Here is a 17,883-nt window from a genome sequence, read left to right on the forward strand (position 1 = left end):
CAATGGGAAGAATATGAATAAATATGAAGAATGCAGATCATTTTTTGTGAGGTGCTCATGGTCTATTAGAACATCTTGCCCTTTTTAGAACACACTGTTCAATTTTACATCTTAGTAAAATGTTGTTTATATTGTTTCATTTGTCTAGAATGCTTTTGCTTCCATTTTTCTTCTAACTTTTCTAATATTTTCCTAGTTGACCAGGCTCAAAAATTTCTATTGACATTTTTTCCTCTCTACCTCCCAATAATGCTGTAGTTATTAATTTATTAATTGTTCATTCAACAAATATTTATTGAGTCCTTATTGTATATCAAATACTAAGCGAAGCAGTAGGTGTTGGGTAGAAAGGCAGAGGGGAGGGATACACAATCAATGAGATGGGAGTGCACTTCTTGCTCTTGAGGTACTCACTATATAATGTGATAGACATACCATATTCAAATAATTAAGTTGCATTGTGATAAATTATAGAATGGCTTCACTTAGAAGGTGACATTTGAAAAGATCTTGAAGAAAACTTGCCAGGAAAAAGCGAAGGAATTTCTAGACAGAGAATCAAATGTCCGAAGTTATAGAGACATGCTATGTTTGGGAACTGATAAATAGTTGATATGGTGAAGCACAGGATTGGGGATAGAAAGCATATAAGTACTGGGAAAATTGTTTCCCTTTCCCTTTTCAGGTAGCACTTTGTCTGTAAAAGTAGAAAATGCTTACTTCTTTCTCCAACTACCTATGAGATTTAGGTTGTTTTTCGTGCCTTCAGCCCATTTGTATTTATATACCTCTAATTTCTGTTGTTAAGCTCCTTAAGGAAAAAGACTGATTCAGGAACCCTTCTTACTCGTAGTTGTTTCTTCCAAAGGGTTAAATATTATGTTTTGCTCAAGTAAGCTTTCAACATTTGTTGAATACTAAATTTAATTCTTGGCATTTGGTATGATCATGCTGCTTAAAATATTTCATAACACATATACGCTCCTTACTTTAATTCTCTCATTTAATTCTCAATATGACCCTGTGATGTTAAGTATTTTATCATTCTCGTTTTTCCAATGACAAAAGATAGCTACTCTCCCAAGATCACAAGTAGAAAGTAGTGGAGCTGATTCTGGAACCCCAGTTGATGTGATTCCAAACCCATGCTTTTATGTATAGTCTACCTTAATCTAGTGGAGAGATAGGATAAATATAGTTATAAAAGGATAAAGTAAATATAGCTATAAAAATCATGACTTTGGCTAGAACTCCCAAATTAAGTAAATATGAATACTCATAACCTTAATGGTTGAATGAGGATGAATACCGTGATACGTGTTGAAGGGGACATGGGTCAGTCTGAGAAGGCATACTTGGGGAATATTGATTTTAAATTAAAATTCTAAAGATTTGGAAACTACAAAATGTAAGCTAGTAGAATGTTTCGTATATCAGGGAAAATATAAGTAAAAAAGAGAGAGAATCAATTATGCACATGACTTGAGAGACATTTGACTGCCTAGAATAGAGCTTAAATTTTTTGGAAAGCAAGTTTAGCTCTAGGATAAGAGATATTACTGATATGAAACCTATAGGCCCAATTCCAGTATTGTGAAGGAGGTTGAATGATAGAGAAAGTGTATATCGAGGAAAGTAGAAGATATCTCCTCAGAAATATTTTAAGCTATCTTTATAATGCCCTTATTACCTGAATTCTTGCAGAAGCGACTTGGGTTTCCGAACATCTCCATGCATTTATACAAACTACTTTCTACCTACTTAGGCTGATTGGTGTTCACATGTAGAAAGTAGGTTGATTTTTCTGAATTTTGGGGCCCCAAAGATTTGGAGGAGAGACAAAGAGAAAATATCGTTTGGTAGTCTCTCTTATAGCATTACCCAGGGTAATTGACAAAATTAGCAAATGTTTCGTGCATTTTATGTCCAATTTCATTTTTTCGGGATACCTAATGATGCATGGTTGTCACAGCTTTAACATACGCCAAATTTCTTGGGTTTGTTTTGTTAATAGATTTGTATGTATGTGTACGCATAACTTGGTTTTTTAATTGTAGTAATACTAAATATTTACTTAATACACCATTAGTAAATGTGCTGTCCTTTAGATGGCTATCAAAAGCTTCATTTCATACTTTAGCTTGGTGTTTAAGTTTCCTAAACAGAATGAGATTGAGGCAGTTAAAATAACACTGTAATTATTTGTATATATGCCGTGTTTAATTTTCCTGAGATATTTTATCTTTTTCACTTTAAAAATGGCAATTCTTAATTCTGTGCTTATCTAGCACAATGAAAGAATTATTATCATTATTTTTTTGCACGAGCATTTGGCATATTTGGTCACGTATTTTCACCATGAAAATTATTCACCTATTTGGTCTCTTCTATGCCTTGAAAGATGATCAGCTTAGAGTTGGAATTTGGTGCTCATTAATTTAGTTATGTTTTTAGTATGCTTTAATTTTCTAATTTTCTTGACAGAACTTTTTTACCTTAGTCTTTGAGAATAAAATGATTTAGATTATTGTAGATATGTGTGTGCATATTTGTGTATGCATATATATACACACACATATACATACACATACAGTGGTGCTCATATTAATTGGTGAAATTATACAGTATGAAGGCTAATTTATACATTTTAAGAGTAAGAAGCTGAGATTTTGGAAAGATATATTTCATATCTTTAGACTAAACTTTCCTAAATTTTCAGGAGAAAACGATACAAGTATATTTTATTTTTAAACTCTAGCTTTCTATTTGATGCACTTTTTTGTGTGTGTGCGAGGAGACCAGCCCTGTGCTAACATCTACGAATCCTCCTCTTTTTCTGCTGAGGAAGACTAGCCCTGGGCTAACGTCTGTGCCCGTCTTCCTCCAGTTTATATGGAACGCTGCCACAGCATGGCTTGCTAAGCAGTGCGTCGGTGCGCGCCCGGGATCTGAACCGGCAAACCCCGGGCTGCTGCAGCGGAGCACGCGCACTTAACTGCTTGCGCCACTGGGCTGGCCCCTATTTGATGCATTTTTGATAGTTGATAAATGCAGTTCTATTAGGACACCACATTTTAGACCAAGTGTGGACTGAGAATTTTCTACAAATGCAGAACAAAACAAAAAAGTGTCAAATTTGAATTCACATATAATTAACATGTACAAAATTGATTTTATTGGCAGTTTATTACCATGGTTAGCAGTTACATCACCTTAAAGTATCATTATACATGTTAATGCATATACTCAGACTCAGGAAACACTGAAGTTTGCACTTTGAAAGAAAGTGAGAGGGAAGCTTTAAATATTGTCAGTCACCACATTGCTTCTTTATCACTAACTTCATCTGCATTGCTTTTCACAATGCATTTCACATTGTTTTTAATACTAGAAAAGTTTATGCTAAAAAATAGAAAATACTAAAAAAATCTTGATATTGTTTTATGTCAAAAGGTCTGCACCACCATTCTCTCTGAAGGAGAAAAGCCATTGAGCAAATACTCCACAAATTCTTAGATACGTAGATGAACCAGTAAGGACATCTTTTTCCCCGAAAGACAGCATTTCAAAATGCTTTGCAGCATGTTTCTACTTCACCTAAAGAGAAAGGACCCTCTCCACTATCCATTTTTAAATGTAGAGGGGGGTTTGGTTTTAGGTTTTTGTTTTGTTTTACATTTATTTGTAGGCGTATTATTAGAAACTCATTTTTTCTGGCTTTTTATCTTACATTTCTGAATTAGTGTATGTGTATGTATATGGGTGTGTGTTTACGTCTGTCCTTACACATATATACAGGAGGAAAATACAGAACTAGAGAATATTAAATTCTCATTGTCTAAAATGGCTTATAATTGGTTGGGAATTGTGTTGTTTCTTTGTGTTGAAGTCTTGGATGATGGCAACTTTTATTATCCTCTTCTTTTGGTCAAAATAACTATCACAGTATTTAGTAAAATTGTGTAATTGCTAATTACTGGAAAGATTTTGACTTCAAATCAGATGAACATATTCAACAGCATTATATATCTATGTAAAATGTATATCATTTAAATTTTCATTAAGACATTTTGTGAAAATATTGATTTTTCTGGGGCCATGCTGTTGTGAATTGATGGTTCTTGAACAAAATATTTTTGGACTTTAATGTAGCGATCCTGAATGCTCTGTGCATTTCCTAAACTTTGAGATGGAGAAAACTAGGCCTATCTTTTGATAAAAGATTCAGATTGAATGTTTTTCTATATGCTTTTCTTAACAAATTTGCTAACGGCTTTCAGTAACATTTCCAAATGATTTTTTCCCATTTATAAAAAAAGAGGAAAATTGAAAAATGTCTTAGATTTTTTTTTTTTACTTTTTGATTTATTTTCCTTTTGTACTTTAAAAAGTGATAAATAGTTCACATATACTACATGCCATTATTATTTATAATAATAATTGCACTATCTATACAATCTATATTATTCACATTTTCTTTATAAAACAGCAGACTGTTTTCTGTCATAAAACAAATCTGGCTTGTATTGGAACAGATATGTCGTCATTTAAAGGAGTTTTAAGGTTTCCTTCTTGCATTGACTGGCGTAAGCTATAAATCCATGTCTGGCTCTCAATTTTAGTAAATGGCATGACACACTATATCCATGAAGAGCTTTTGACAAAAACTTATCAGAATGTCTTTGGTGTGTGGTTTACTCAGGTGGCTTCAGTTTCCCATTAGTAAAACAATATTTCAGTGCTGGTGCTAGAGTACAGAACAATGTTGTTACTGTGAACGCATCTTCTGCAGATGATATCCTGTTCCCTTTCTTTGTTGATATTTTTCTTTCTTAAACTTTGTCGCTCAGAATATCTTTAATGCTAGCCAAGGAGTCAGGGATTTGGACGTATTTTCCTGGACTTCCAAAGCTTTTTTCCCCAAGGTGAGTTAACTGTAAGGAACAGTCATACATTATTCAGGTACTTCAGCATGTGTAACAAATTTTACATTATATCTTTTGAAGCTTTTGCTTAAGATTAATAAAGTTTTTTTTTTACCGAAAAAGGTCTATACAAAGTGCTATCATTGAGTTTCTCCTGTAATCTTTTTCCTTCTACTTCTGCCAAAAAATGTATTATCACTTTAAGTTAAACTTTTGCGAACTTCAAATTTGCTGTGTTTAATTTTATGACTAGCTTCTCCAACAATTACATCCAAGTCTCGAGTTTTGAGAACTTGTTTATTTAGGTGAGAGAGTCCTGGCTCTATGGCTCTTCTGTTTTTTCCTAGCCTTTCACAATGCCCTTTTTAATGTTCGTCTGAGACTGGAGTGGAAATGCAGAGAGAAAAAAAATACCGTTGCAATTTCATCAATCTCATATGCTGATGCCCAGGTCTTACATTTCTGTATTGAATAAAACATGTATTTTAGGATTGCTTGAGAATGACAGGGACAGTTCTATGATTTTATGTCTATCAGGTTTTTTTAATACTGAACAGTATATACTGTTCAGTGTAAAACATTGGATAGACTCTGTTTTACATTTATTTATACAGTTTCTTCAACTATTCAATAATATATTAAATATTTTAGTAAAAGTTCTCATATTTTGCCTTTCAGTGAATAACTTGCCATTATTATTAGCTTTTGCCAAGACTTATCTCTCAATGTTACCCTGAATGATCAAATTTGGAAATACTGTTATAACTTAATTAAGTGCTCTAGATGTATCATTAAATATCAGTGCAATTGTTTTTTCGCTAAATCTGTTATTTGCTTGTTATTTTTGATATCCTATCATGTAATTTTTAAAAAATCAGTTGTAAATAGGACTAACTTGGCTTTTCCAACTATGAAGTAGCATGATATATTTAATAAAGTTGATCATTCACAGCTAGAAATTTTTAAATGTTTACTGAAAACTTGTGAGTGTAGTAGCACAATTTAAGGTTTAGACCTTACTCTCCGTTTTTATTTTGACTGCTCTCTTTGTATTCATATAGTTTTGCACATATGTCAGTTTTTACAAATATACATACATGTGTATATAAAATGCATATTTTAAATTTATTTTAGATTGTGAATCTAGTTTAAATTTTTCAAGTATTTAAATTCTCATTTCCATTAAATTGCTGATATATAACTAAAGAATGTTGAATAAATATGGTATGATAATTACAGTAAATGTAAGTAAATATTGTCCATAGTACATATTTGTATAAGTAAAAAAATGATTATTCATCACCACAATGAAATTTACAAAATATTATGTAAAGGTTAATAATGGGTTTAAAATTTTCCCTAACCATATGTTGAATTAAAGTTGCACGTACACAGAATTCTTGAATCCACATTTTTTTAACCTCAGGCTTTTATTTTTTATTTCCTACTATATAATGGACATGTATACTTACTCTTAGTATGAGACTACTAATAGGGATAGAGCTATTCAGTAATATTTTATCTTGCATAATATGTTAATGTTTTTACATTTTTATTCTATTTATATCATTACTAAATATTAATTTAATTTTAACCTAATGTTTGAATAAGTGTCCCATTATGATCATCTTTTACTATGTTTGAACATAAAGCAGTTTGTAGAGTCTTTATTGCTGTATTTAAAAGTTGCAGTTTAAATCTGTTTTAAAGGAGTAGTAGTCACAATGGAAGAACCCCCAGTGTGGAATTTTCATTTACATTTAGTTGGAAAGAAGAGCAAATATGGGAAGGTCATTATTTCTCTTTATTGCATTCACATAAGAAACAATTTCATCACAACATTCAGATTCAACAGAAAATTTAGAGCGTGTTCTTTTCTTTCATTTTAGAAGTGACTCTTTAATATCCAGATGCATTATATTTATGTAAAAACGTATCTTTAACGTTAATCTCTCCTCTCTACTAAAAATATAATCATCATTTTTTGTTAAGAACATTAATATATCACTGTTTATTAATGGCCTAGCAAAACTAGCAAGACGTTTTTAATTTGTACTACATTAAGAAAGAGTAAGTTGTTAAAATCTTAGGAGCATTCTTATTTCATTCATAACTAATAAATATTAAGATGTAGCTATATTTTATGCGCATTTTTTATCTCCGTAGATAAGTCTTCAGAGTCTTCCCACCTGTTTTCTCTATATAGTAAATTATTATTGTAGACAAAAATGGAAGGAAATGAAGATATAGACTTTTTAACCCATACCAACATACAGTAATGAAGTAATAATGATTCAAAATTATTCAGTTGTGGTTCACATAGTAAATTGTTTTTGTTTCTCCTATTGTTAAATATTTCATTAAAAGTTAAATCAAGTCCTGCTGTCTTTCTCAGATTGTGGTGGGCAAAGGCCAGAGATTCAGCTGCTCTATGTTTTCTTCTCTTCAACTTTGTTTTAAATATTACTCAGCATTAAAAAACTGAAAGATTCTTTAGTCGTGGTATTGACTAATACTTCAGTTATCTTTAGATATCTGTTCTCTTTCTTAATCGACAGTATTATAGATTGCTGTAAAAGCTATTAATAGGAGGATGTTGAAAGTGATAATAGATTGTATTTTGTTTATTTTTTTTTCCTATTCAAATTTTCAGGAACCTAAAACTAATACTGATGACTTTTTCAAAGACATAAACTCCTGCTGCCCACAGGAAGCAACAATGCAAGAACAAGATATGCCGTTCTTGCGAGGAGGGCCAGGCATGTACAAGGTAGTGAAGACAGGACCTTCCGGTCACAACATCAGAAGCTGCCCTAACCTTAGAGGTATCCCAATTGGAATGTTAGTTCTGGGAAACAAAGTCAAAGCAGTGGGAGAGGTATGGATTCTTGTAGCTTCATGACTTCTAGATACTCATGTTTAATATAATACAACCAGAGCATCTGTTTCTTCCAAAGGTTGCCATTTCCATCCCAGGTTTTTAAATGTTAATGTTCTTTATCTTCACTTGTATTGAAAATCCTAACATAATTTTTCTGTGCTTCTTTTCTAATAATTTTATTCTCATAATTATCCTTGTGAAAACAATATCTATATTAACAAAATGATTTGTATTGTATATATAAATGTTCGGTATTTGCATATATCTTTTCATTATTACAAATGTACTATACCGTCATGGAATAACAGCACTTTAAAATATTTGCTATGAATCAGTATGGAGATGTGTTATATGCCAGAGTTTCATTGCTTTGTTCCCATTCATGTGTCTCACTGAAGTCCTGAGCAAATAAAATTACTCTAGTCAGCTGTGACATTTGCCTCAGCTGATGAGCTTGAAGATGTAGTGTGTCATGCTATTTCTCAGTGTCAGGGTCATTTTCAAGTTGCATTGTAGGGACGACCAACCTAAATAATAGAGAGTATGCTGTGTTAAGACATTTTAGGTGCCAAAAAAAAAAGAGCCACGTGTTTTTGAGTTAATATTTAAACTTATTTAGGGATTATCATTGTACCTTAAAAATTGTTATTTTAACTGAAGTCATAAATAAGCAGTATTTTACAGAACTTTTTATTGATTTCTGTCTTACCTCAGGCTGTGGTCTTAATTTCAGAAACTAATTTCACGGTAGAAATTTATTGGAATGATTATACTATTCAAACACTTAAAACTTTGTGCTGGTTTTCAGCCTGAGCGCCCTGAAAGCATCAAGCCAATCAATCATGCTTTTTGTTATGTACTAGGTAACCAATTCTGAAGGTACATGGGTGCAGCTGGATAAGAACAGCATGGTAGAGTTCTGTGAGAGTGATGAAGGAGAGGCATGGTCCTTAGCTAGAGACAGAGGCGGAAACCAGTACCTCCGGCATGAAGATGGCAAGTTGGCTTAAATTTGTGATTTATTACAATTATCCTTTGAAATGCAGAAGTTTACAGTGTATTGTATTTTGTTGTTGTTGTAAAGAACGCTTTCGTGTGTTTATTTTTTAAGTAAAAGCAAAACTAAGGGTTAAAAAACCTTGCATTTATAAAATTCACTCGTAAAATACATGGGTACTAAATGCACTTAAAAGAAGGGAATTAAAAGAAAATGTGAAACATATGAATCTATTCTTCTGTGCCAGTCCAGTGAACATTTTGCGCTGTCTACCACTAAGTGGCAGTTCAGTTTTCAAACTACCAATCATAGTACTTCTTGCAGGCAATTTCATTCAGTTGATTTCTGTCTCAGGAAAGGAGCATTGATTGAATAAATGCATAGCATCTTGTGGGAGATTCGTATTTTGTTGCTAAAGTTTCAACTTTAAACTTTATTTTACCTTTTTAAACAATGATCCCATTTAATAAAAGATTTTCCTTTTTGTCCCCCTCTCTTCATTCTCCTGTTGTGAAAAACTTGTTCTTCAAAGTTCAGACCATGTCATCACTTGCGTGAAGCTTTAACTGGTCCAGACAGAGTCAAAAATTCCCTCTGCCTTCCTAAAGAACTGTACACACCACTAGAACAAAACTGATATTATGTTGAAGTTAATTTTTATTTCTTCATACCCAGATTGTGAGTCCCTTATGGACAGGCACAGGGTTTTTATCTTTGTATTCCTGGTTCTGAAACAGTTTTGGCACATAGTAGCTGCTCACTAAATTTTGTATATACAAGTTGAGTCACAAAAATGTTAGGATATCAAAATAAATGGACAAGTAAAGCATAGACTTTTTTACCAAATCACAAAATTAATAGAATGAGATCAGATAAATAAAAGAACATGCTTCTTTATCCAAAAGAGAATAAATTTATAATACTCATTATCCAAGAGGTAATATGGCCATAAATATAAATAGATTCAAAAGAGTTTTGAAATTTGCATGAATGACAGAGTACATCTAGATGTATTAAGATTATACATTAAACATTCTCCCTTTTTTCCCTACAAGACTTTGAGATAGGTTATATAATCTTCATTTTACAGGTAAGGAAACTGAAGCTCGTAGAATTTAAAAAGCCCTGCCTATGGTTATACGGCTGGGTACGTGGTAGATGTAAGATCTGAGCCAGAATCTTCTTCATATATCAAATGCTGTGCTCATTACACCTTACCATACTGCATCAATAATCTGGTGAACACAATTTGAGAACCTACTTCCTCCCTTGTCTTTACAGACAAACTTTTCTTAGTCAAAGATGGTGTCATAAAATAATGTTCTGAGATGGTAGAACTATTTTTCCTTATGTTTTGACAAAGGAAAAGGCTTCATTGGATGTAAATCAGACATTTGACAAAAGAACCTCCCGTTTACAATATACTTACTACATATTACAATATATTTATATATTCATAAATTCTTAAACTTTTTATTGTATAAGAATATTCAGATATAAATGAGAATACCTAAAGTGAGATCAGCTTTACATAAGACGTAGTTAAATAATAAGAGAATGGTTTAGGTGACTATCAAAGGATCTTTCTAGCTTAATAATCATTTTTACTGCAATACAGCATAATGTGTAAGAATGGACTCTGGAGCTGGACTGCCAGGGTGCAAATGCCAACTCTACAACTTTTCAGTTGTGTGACCTTGGCCAAATTACCTAATATCTCTATGCCTCAGTTTTCTCATTTACAAAATGAGGATACTTTATAAGTTCGATATGAAAGCTAAATGAAAAATAACATAAAGCCAGCAGATGGTAAGGTTAGCTGTTATTGTTAAAATGTAAAATGCCTTCCATACTAAGGAGCAAGTATTAACATGGGAAATTGAATTCTTATATACTTAGAAGGTAGAAGATTCTTCTTAGAATACTTCTTACACTAAACGAGGATATTGATTCTGCTAAGATACATATTCAACCCTAAAAGAGGTTTGAGTTTAAATTTCTCTCTGTAATAACTTATGGTTCCTTTACTCTTTTGATATATATATATACATTTGCTCATAATATGAGTCTTCATATTTTAACATAAAACCTGGGATGATAAGGAAAGAAGCAATAAGAAGTTAGTGCCTTAAAATCACTAAGATTAGTTGATGTAGCCAAATAGTCTGCTCATTGTTATTAGTATATAAATGTATTTAATATAGAAATAAGAGAATTTGGCACTTTTGTAATTTATTTATGTAAATTACATTTATTTTTGTATTATAAATGTATTATAAATACTTATATAAAGTAGTATAAGTAAAGTAAAAGCTTTCCTCTTTGTAAAAATTCTTTATAGGTCTTTGATATGTGTAGGCAAAGTTACTGCTATGGTAAAAACAGACTTCACACTTGGTGCTAGACCATCCTGAGTCTAGAGGGTGAGAGCAGTGCTATCTTCTCCGTTCAGGTTACTGTTCATGGGTATTTTCCAGAAGGGATATTCCTCTGCTAAAGTGTTTCTACTGAAGAGTATTGCCTAAGGGAAGTGCTAGGATTGGTTTCTTGAAAAAAGTCTAGAAATGCTGGTAAAGGGGTAGGTAGACTGGTACAGTACCTCTGGTACAGCGGAATTCTGATTTACAGGTAGGAAGAAAACCCTCCACCACACTCTTCTACTTCCATTTTTTGCTTAAAGGGGTATTGATTTTTTAAAAATGTATTTAAAACTTATTATTATTCATATTTTTAATGGAATAAATACTTTTTTCTTCTTTGTACCTTTTATTTGACAGATTTTATTTTGCCTTTTTCTAGCTGGCATTAATGTGACTATTTAATTATGATATTAGTGTTTTTAGTATTATATCAGACAGAATCTTACAGCCACTTGATTGTTAATAGGAAATTAACTTAGTTTACCAATTTATACACTGCGTTCTTGCCATTTGTAAACTGGATAAAATATTTGCCATTTCTTTCTTAAAATAAGAGTTCTGATACATTTGTTGACCTCAGGATGTGTTAATAGCCCTGATTACTTGACCTGGTATATTATCCTTTCATTTCAGGAAAATATCCTTATAAAATAAGTAAAAATAAGTTAAAAGCTAAATTTTTCATAATTTTCTCATTCAGAACTTAAAATATTTTACAAGTGAAAATTCCTTTTGGAACCATATACTTTGGCATTTTGAAGACTTTTTTTTCTGTTTGAGTACTAATACACAAAATATTTTGATTTCTGGTTTATAGGGTATGCATTTTTGTCTTGTAAAATACCCTTGTATAAATTTGTTACAGATAAATGAGTTCTTGTTCCAGAAATATTAGTATACATTCAGTGATGTGTCCTGCCACAATAAAAGTAAATTGGCTGCATAAGAGCATAACCCATTTCTAACTTTCACTGTGTATTTGATAAATGAAGACAAAATTTTGTCATATACTTTGTCAGTATCAATAACCTAATTGGTAGAATTATTATCAAATCTAAATGTAAGCTTACTTTAAAATCTAACTATCATAAAATCTGTCTTGCAATTTTCTCTCTTTATTCTATGACTAGGGAATAACACATAAGAAACTAATTTTATAGTTGTGCCTTTTATTGTAGAACAAGTTCTTCTGGATCAAAATTCTCAAACTCCTCCTCCAAGCCCTTTCTCAGTACAAGCTTTTAATAAAGGGGCCACTTGCAGTGCCCAAGGATTTGATTATGGACTCGGAAATAATAAAGGTAGGTGTTTAAAAGTGAATCTTTTACTTACCTAACTTAACTATTTTTTATTACCTTCCTTCCACCCATTTTTATTACTGTTCACCCACAAAACTTTATTCAAGTTCGTTCCTGGGAAGCTAATACTTAAAATGTTTATGAAGATGTTGTTTTTACAATATTGTTTTTACCAGTTTTAGCTTAAGTTTATAGGAGTTCTTGCTTATTTGTTCCTATTTTAAAGACACTCCCTTTGAATTCACACCATCAAGATTCTGTATCACCGTATCTAGTAAGAGAACTGACTTGTATCATCCACTTATTATTAAGAGTAATGTTAATGAGTAAAAAAGAACTTTCCAAAATGATCCACTTAAAATCAAAATATTTTAAGTAATATCGCACATCACCTTTATTAAATATGTGTGGTTTTGAATGTCTAACCAAGTTAGTTAATTTAGAATTACATGAAATAATACTTTTGGTTTGGTATGTGTAATAAAACCAGAAAGTTGTAAAAAGAAAAACAAAAACCCTAAGCCACATGAATATAAAATGTATACAACTGTTTTTGGCTGCATTAATGGAAGAGACCAGCATCATGGACAGTCCAAACAATGATTATTTTGAAATAATTTATACCTGAATTTCATCCAAAATTGTATTTGTATGTAAATTTGGACACGTTCATGTTCTTTCCTATGTACCTGATCCTGACTCCTTCAAAATCAGCCATATTGTCAGCAGGTAGCATACAGCTGGATGATGGGTAGGAGGGAGAAGATAGCCTACATGGAAATAATTTTACTCTAAAATGTTATTTAAACTAATTCACAGGACTTGATTTCAAAAAACAAATACAGTGTCATTATACCTCACAGAACAAGTGAAATAATGAAATAGTCGACAAAATACAAAATTGCATCAATGTAGAGGAGACATTCAATTTAAAATAAAACCATTTTCTCTTTGATATCTTTATTACTGTCCACAAAGTATTTTTATGAAGGAAGCCTAACCACAAGATTTCTTTTTGGCTCTCCCTTCTGTACTGGGTTGCTCTATGTGCTTGAGTACTATCTGCTCCCTTATTTCTGGTATCTCAGATTCAACCGGCTTAAGGTATATCTTCATATTTAAATAGGGTAAATGCTTGGTAGTGTTTTCTTCATGGCCCTTTCTCTCTACTGTTGTCAATCCTTAAATTAAAATCTCAATGTTTACACTACTGTGCTTCTGTAGTAATCTGTTTTAAAGCCATGTTTAATTCAAATTGTATGCTTTCAGTCTCTAAAATGTCTATATTGTACTGGTGGCTACCACTTTAAATCAGTCTTTAACATATAATTTTTTAAAACATCATAGGAATAAAAATCAACTTTTAAGAGACACAAACATTGCTGAGAACATTTGTTATTAAATAGGAATAATAAAGTATTATTTTTTAAAAGTGTGATTTTGGTATAGTGTTCATGAATAGCATGCACTTGTTAATAGGCTTTTTAAATATTTAGATGGAGCAAAGAAATGTTAAGAAACTTAAATCTGATTAAATATATCTAACCTTTACTTACTCACTTACCTTTAGCAGTAGTTCCCATTTTTCTTTACCTCTTTATACTGTCCAAGATCAAGCAATTTTTTTGCAAAAATTCTTTTCCCATAAAACAATTTTATAAAATTCTTCATAATCTCTAAAATTCTTTCTATAATCTACAGCATTAATTTTTTAAAAGTAGAGATGTGTACCTGTGTAGTTCTTTCCATGTAAATCTATTCCTTGTTAGTGCTTTCTTTGAAATTTTCACTTACAAACTATTATATTTCGGGAATGTGGCTGGAAACGTACTGTTTTCCAGTTTTGGCACCAAATAGTGTAGATATTTTTTTTCCTCTTCTCTTCTTCAGCATCATTTAAACTATTTAATATACATAGTCTCACAAATAAGGAGCTATCATCCATCTAATTATATTGTTTCCTATTTTTAAAAATAATTTCCTGTTAATGTCCTTTTTATTTAAATTTAAGGAAAAATGTCAGAATTCATTTTTAAGATACTATTCATTTTAGGTAGCTCATATTCCTTTTTTTCTTATAGGTCTTATAGATTTTTATATTATCCATCCAAGCAAAAAGAGTTCATGCTTTTAAAAAAATATATAATTTCTTTGGCAGTAACAAATTAAAAATATGTATTAATTTATTAATTATAATGTAAATATATTACTAAGTTAATAACATATACTTTGCCTCCCTTCAATTCTACATTAAAAATAAAACCCTATTCATGTTATTCGCTTATTTTCTACATGAAGTGTACTGGATATGAGGCAAGATAATCTAGTCATTGTTGGGCATTATATAGAAGGCATCGTTTACTACTTGTATGATATTGAGTCAACTTATAGATTCTTCATAGACTCTGTATTCTCCCATGCTGCTGCTAGATGCTGTATATGAATTCACATGGATTTGTTGTAGGTAGGCTGTTATATAAGATTACGGTGGGTGCTTCCATTATTAAAACAACATGGAACATTTCATCCCTATTTTGAGCATAACGATCACCAACTTCCACACATTTCTGAATTGGCATAGTTTTATTTAGTGTTTAACTTTAACTGAATGTCATAAAGCACCGTTTACTTTGCCATTTGGGATGTTAATTAATAACAAGTTGTAGTTTTGACTGTTTTGCCTACTGCAGGTGACCAACTGAGTGCCATATTGAATTCCATTCAGTCACGGCCCAATCTCCCAGCTCCTTCCATCTTTGATCAAGCTGCAAAACCTCCCTCTTCCCTAGTCCACAGCCCATTTGTGTTCGGACAGCCCCTTTCCTTCCAGCAGCCTCAGCTTCAGAGTAAGTCTGTCAGTCTTACCTGCCTCATCAAGCCATTTCTGAAGCTTTGTTCTGAGTTGTTTCAGTTACTAGTTATTTATCAACTCACCTGACTGGTTTTATTTAATGAGGATGTTATCCCTTCCCACATTTCTGAAGCATTTAAGCTGTTCTGAACTAAGACATTCTGCAGCTAAGACATTTATTTTTAATCACACATTTTTTATTAAGTGTAGTTATTAAAATATGACTATTATGCTTTCTATTCTAATTCCAGTATAAGCAAATACGTACTATAAAACATGTTAAGAAAAACGTATTTGATTTAAAATTTTCTTTTATAATATGCACGACTATGCTAAGCATCAGTTATAGGGATAACTTTCATTCATTGATTTACATTGGATTTTTGTTACTTTGCCCCAAGAGAATGATACCTGTTTCACTATACCAGTGGGTGGAGGAGAGACTGTACTGGGCAGGTTTGTTTATTTCTTTTAAGTGAATTTGATATCCGTAAAATGTATGGCAACTTAGGTTTCCAAATTTTCTCAAATTGTTTCTTCTCTTGCTTTTTATTTTTTTGTTGTTGTTATTCTTGTTCTTAATATGTTAAACTGATCATTTGATTCCAATTCTGCCTTCTAGGATTGCTCTAGCCCTTCATCCATGGTAGTAATTCACATTGATCTGGAAAATAGACCCAAACAAATTACACTTAACTGAGTGTTCTTTTTTCCTAATAACCTCCTGAGGCTTCCACATGAACTTCCCAGTGCTCCTTGACAACAATATGCTCTTCTTGGCCTTCAGTTCCTATGTTGGCTGTACAGTATACAAACACACTCACTGAATGAGATAGTTTATGAAAGTCTCAGCTTGCATACCCATTGTTTGGATTTAAATGCATGACCTCTTTGCTTTAATAAAGTACATTCATACTTAGGTCTAAGTTATTTTTCTACAAAAATACTTTGATAACTGTTATTAGGATTACTTAAGAGAATGCCAGCTGGTTTAGTTTTTATGAGGAACCAGGGTGGTATATAGTTAGCAAATGATGTTATTCATTATGATATTATTATCTACCTTAGGTAAAAAGTATATGAGTATAAACTTGTCTAGGTTTGCGCTATACGTTAGACAAGTTTAATTAATGAAATTAATTAGTTCAGAAACACAAGTAGTATCAATTTCTAGCTAATTATCATCACTATTCATATATAATATTCACTTGAATGTCTCTTAAAAGAAGAATTTCAAGGAAACATAAGTGTCACATGTGTGAAATAGTTTTTTCCTTCCTTGAGAAGCATTATAGAAGAATGAAAGAAAAGTGAAGACTTAGTTTACTCATTTTATGGAGCAACAGACTTTTTACATTTAGATGTACCCAGGTTGCAGGAAGTTTTAAAAGTGAGGACAAGAAAAAAAGAAAAAGGAAAAACATTGTAGTCAGGCCGAATATTTGTATTAGGTATAAAACTTTAAAAGAGAAATTATGCTGATAATGTCATAGCAGCAGCAGGCAAGAGAACTAAGGAATAAGGACCTTTTTGTTCTTGCTAAAGGGTCATTGCAAGTCTTCACCAAAAAAAGTGTATTTACTACGTTTATTTTACCAAATTATTTAATAAAATATTTCAGAACAAAATATAAAGACTATACTAACGTCAGATTTGTCTCTTTCAAAGGATAATAGGTTTCCAACTGACGTTGTGCCAATATAATTTTATGCATATTGTGTCTAAGTGTTATCAGTCCGGTACATCCTTTACCACCATCTTGGAGCAAATGTGAAATCATGGCCTAGAAATGTCTTAATTACCAGTTTTCTGAATCATTGTTTGCCTGTACTTCAACAACGGGAATTACTTAGATCTTTTTACAAACCTCTTATTCTCAGCAGAGTATCAGTGAAATTTGACTTCCAAATTCCTGAAACCAGAAGTCTTAACCTTTAGCATAATTTAAAAAAGTATAGAATCTAAAAATAGTTTTAATTTTTTAAATAAATTAGAATTGTATTAATTACATCATATTAGGAAAGTTAAATGTGGCAGAGTGCTCATTCAGACCACCTAAATAAGATATTCTTTCCTGAACTTCACCTCCATCCATCCCACCAGCATTTCACCTTGCTTTAGAAGATTTATCCGTAGTGAACTTGCCTTTACTAATTAGTGAAATGAAAATCATTTTTGTCTTATACTTTTGTGATACTAAACTTAAACATTAGGTGTAGAAGACCATGTTTACTAATTTTTGCTTATACTGATAAGTCACCACCGTGTACTAATTACTGTACTCAGGCACTTTAACACATCTGCATTTAAGATAATGTCTCCATTTTACAAGTAAGGAAAGAGAGATTTAGAGAAGATAAATGATTTTCCCTAGAAGCATACATAGTAAAATGGTAAAGCCAGACGTGAGGCCAGTTCTACTGACTATGAAGGCCGTGTTTTTAAATATTCAGCTTTGCCTACTGATAAATAATGCAAAATCTGTTCTTTGATGTATATTTTTAAAATTTC

At 31.8% G+C, this 17,883-nt stretch overlaps 1 protein-coding gene across 13 annotated transcripts in view; it reads left to right on the forward strand.

The window, feature by feature from the left end:
- MYCBP2 (MYC binding protein 2) overlaps positions 1-17,883 on the forward strand; it is a 256,295-nt gene that overhangs the window by 175,552 nt on the left and 62,860 nt on the right. For 5 of the 13 annotated variants that reach the window (XM_087435962.1, XM_087435968.1, XM_087435963.1 and 2 more), the window contains 5 exons: positions 4,851-4,925; positions 7,579-7,803; positions 8,670-8,802; positions 12,402-12,524; positions 15,188-15,367. In XM_087435962.1, coding sequence (XP_087292088.1) covers positions 4,851-4,925; positions 7,579-7,803; positions 8,670-8,802; positions 12,402-12,524; positions 15,188-15,367 — 736 coding nt within the window. The remainder of the gene's footprint in view (positions 1-4,850; positions 4,926-7,578; positions 7,804-8,669; positions 8,803-12,401; positions 12,525-15,187; positions 15,368-17,883) is intronic. The other 8 variants (XM_087435964.1, XM_014781800.2, XM_014781809.2 and 5 more) reach the window with 5 other exon arrangements.

Source organism: Ceratotherium simum, chromosome 10, assembly GCF_057802395.1.
Source record: "Ceratotherium simum simum isolate JZ-2026a chromosome 10, ASM5780239v1, whole genome shotgun sequence".
NCBI lineage: Eukaryota > Metazoa > Chordata > Mammalia > Perissodactyla > Rhinocerotidae > Ceratotherium > Ceratotherium simum.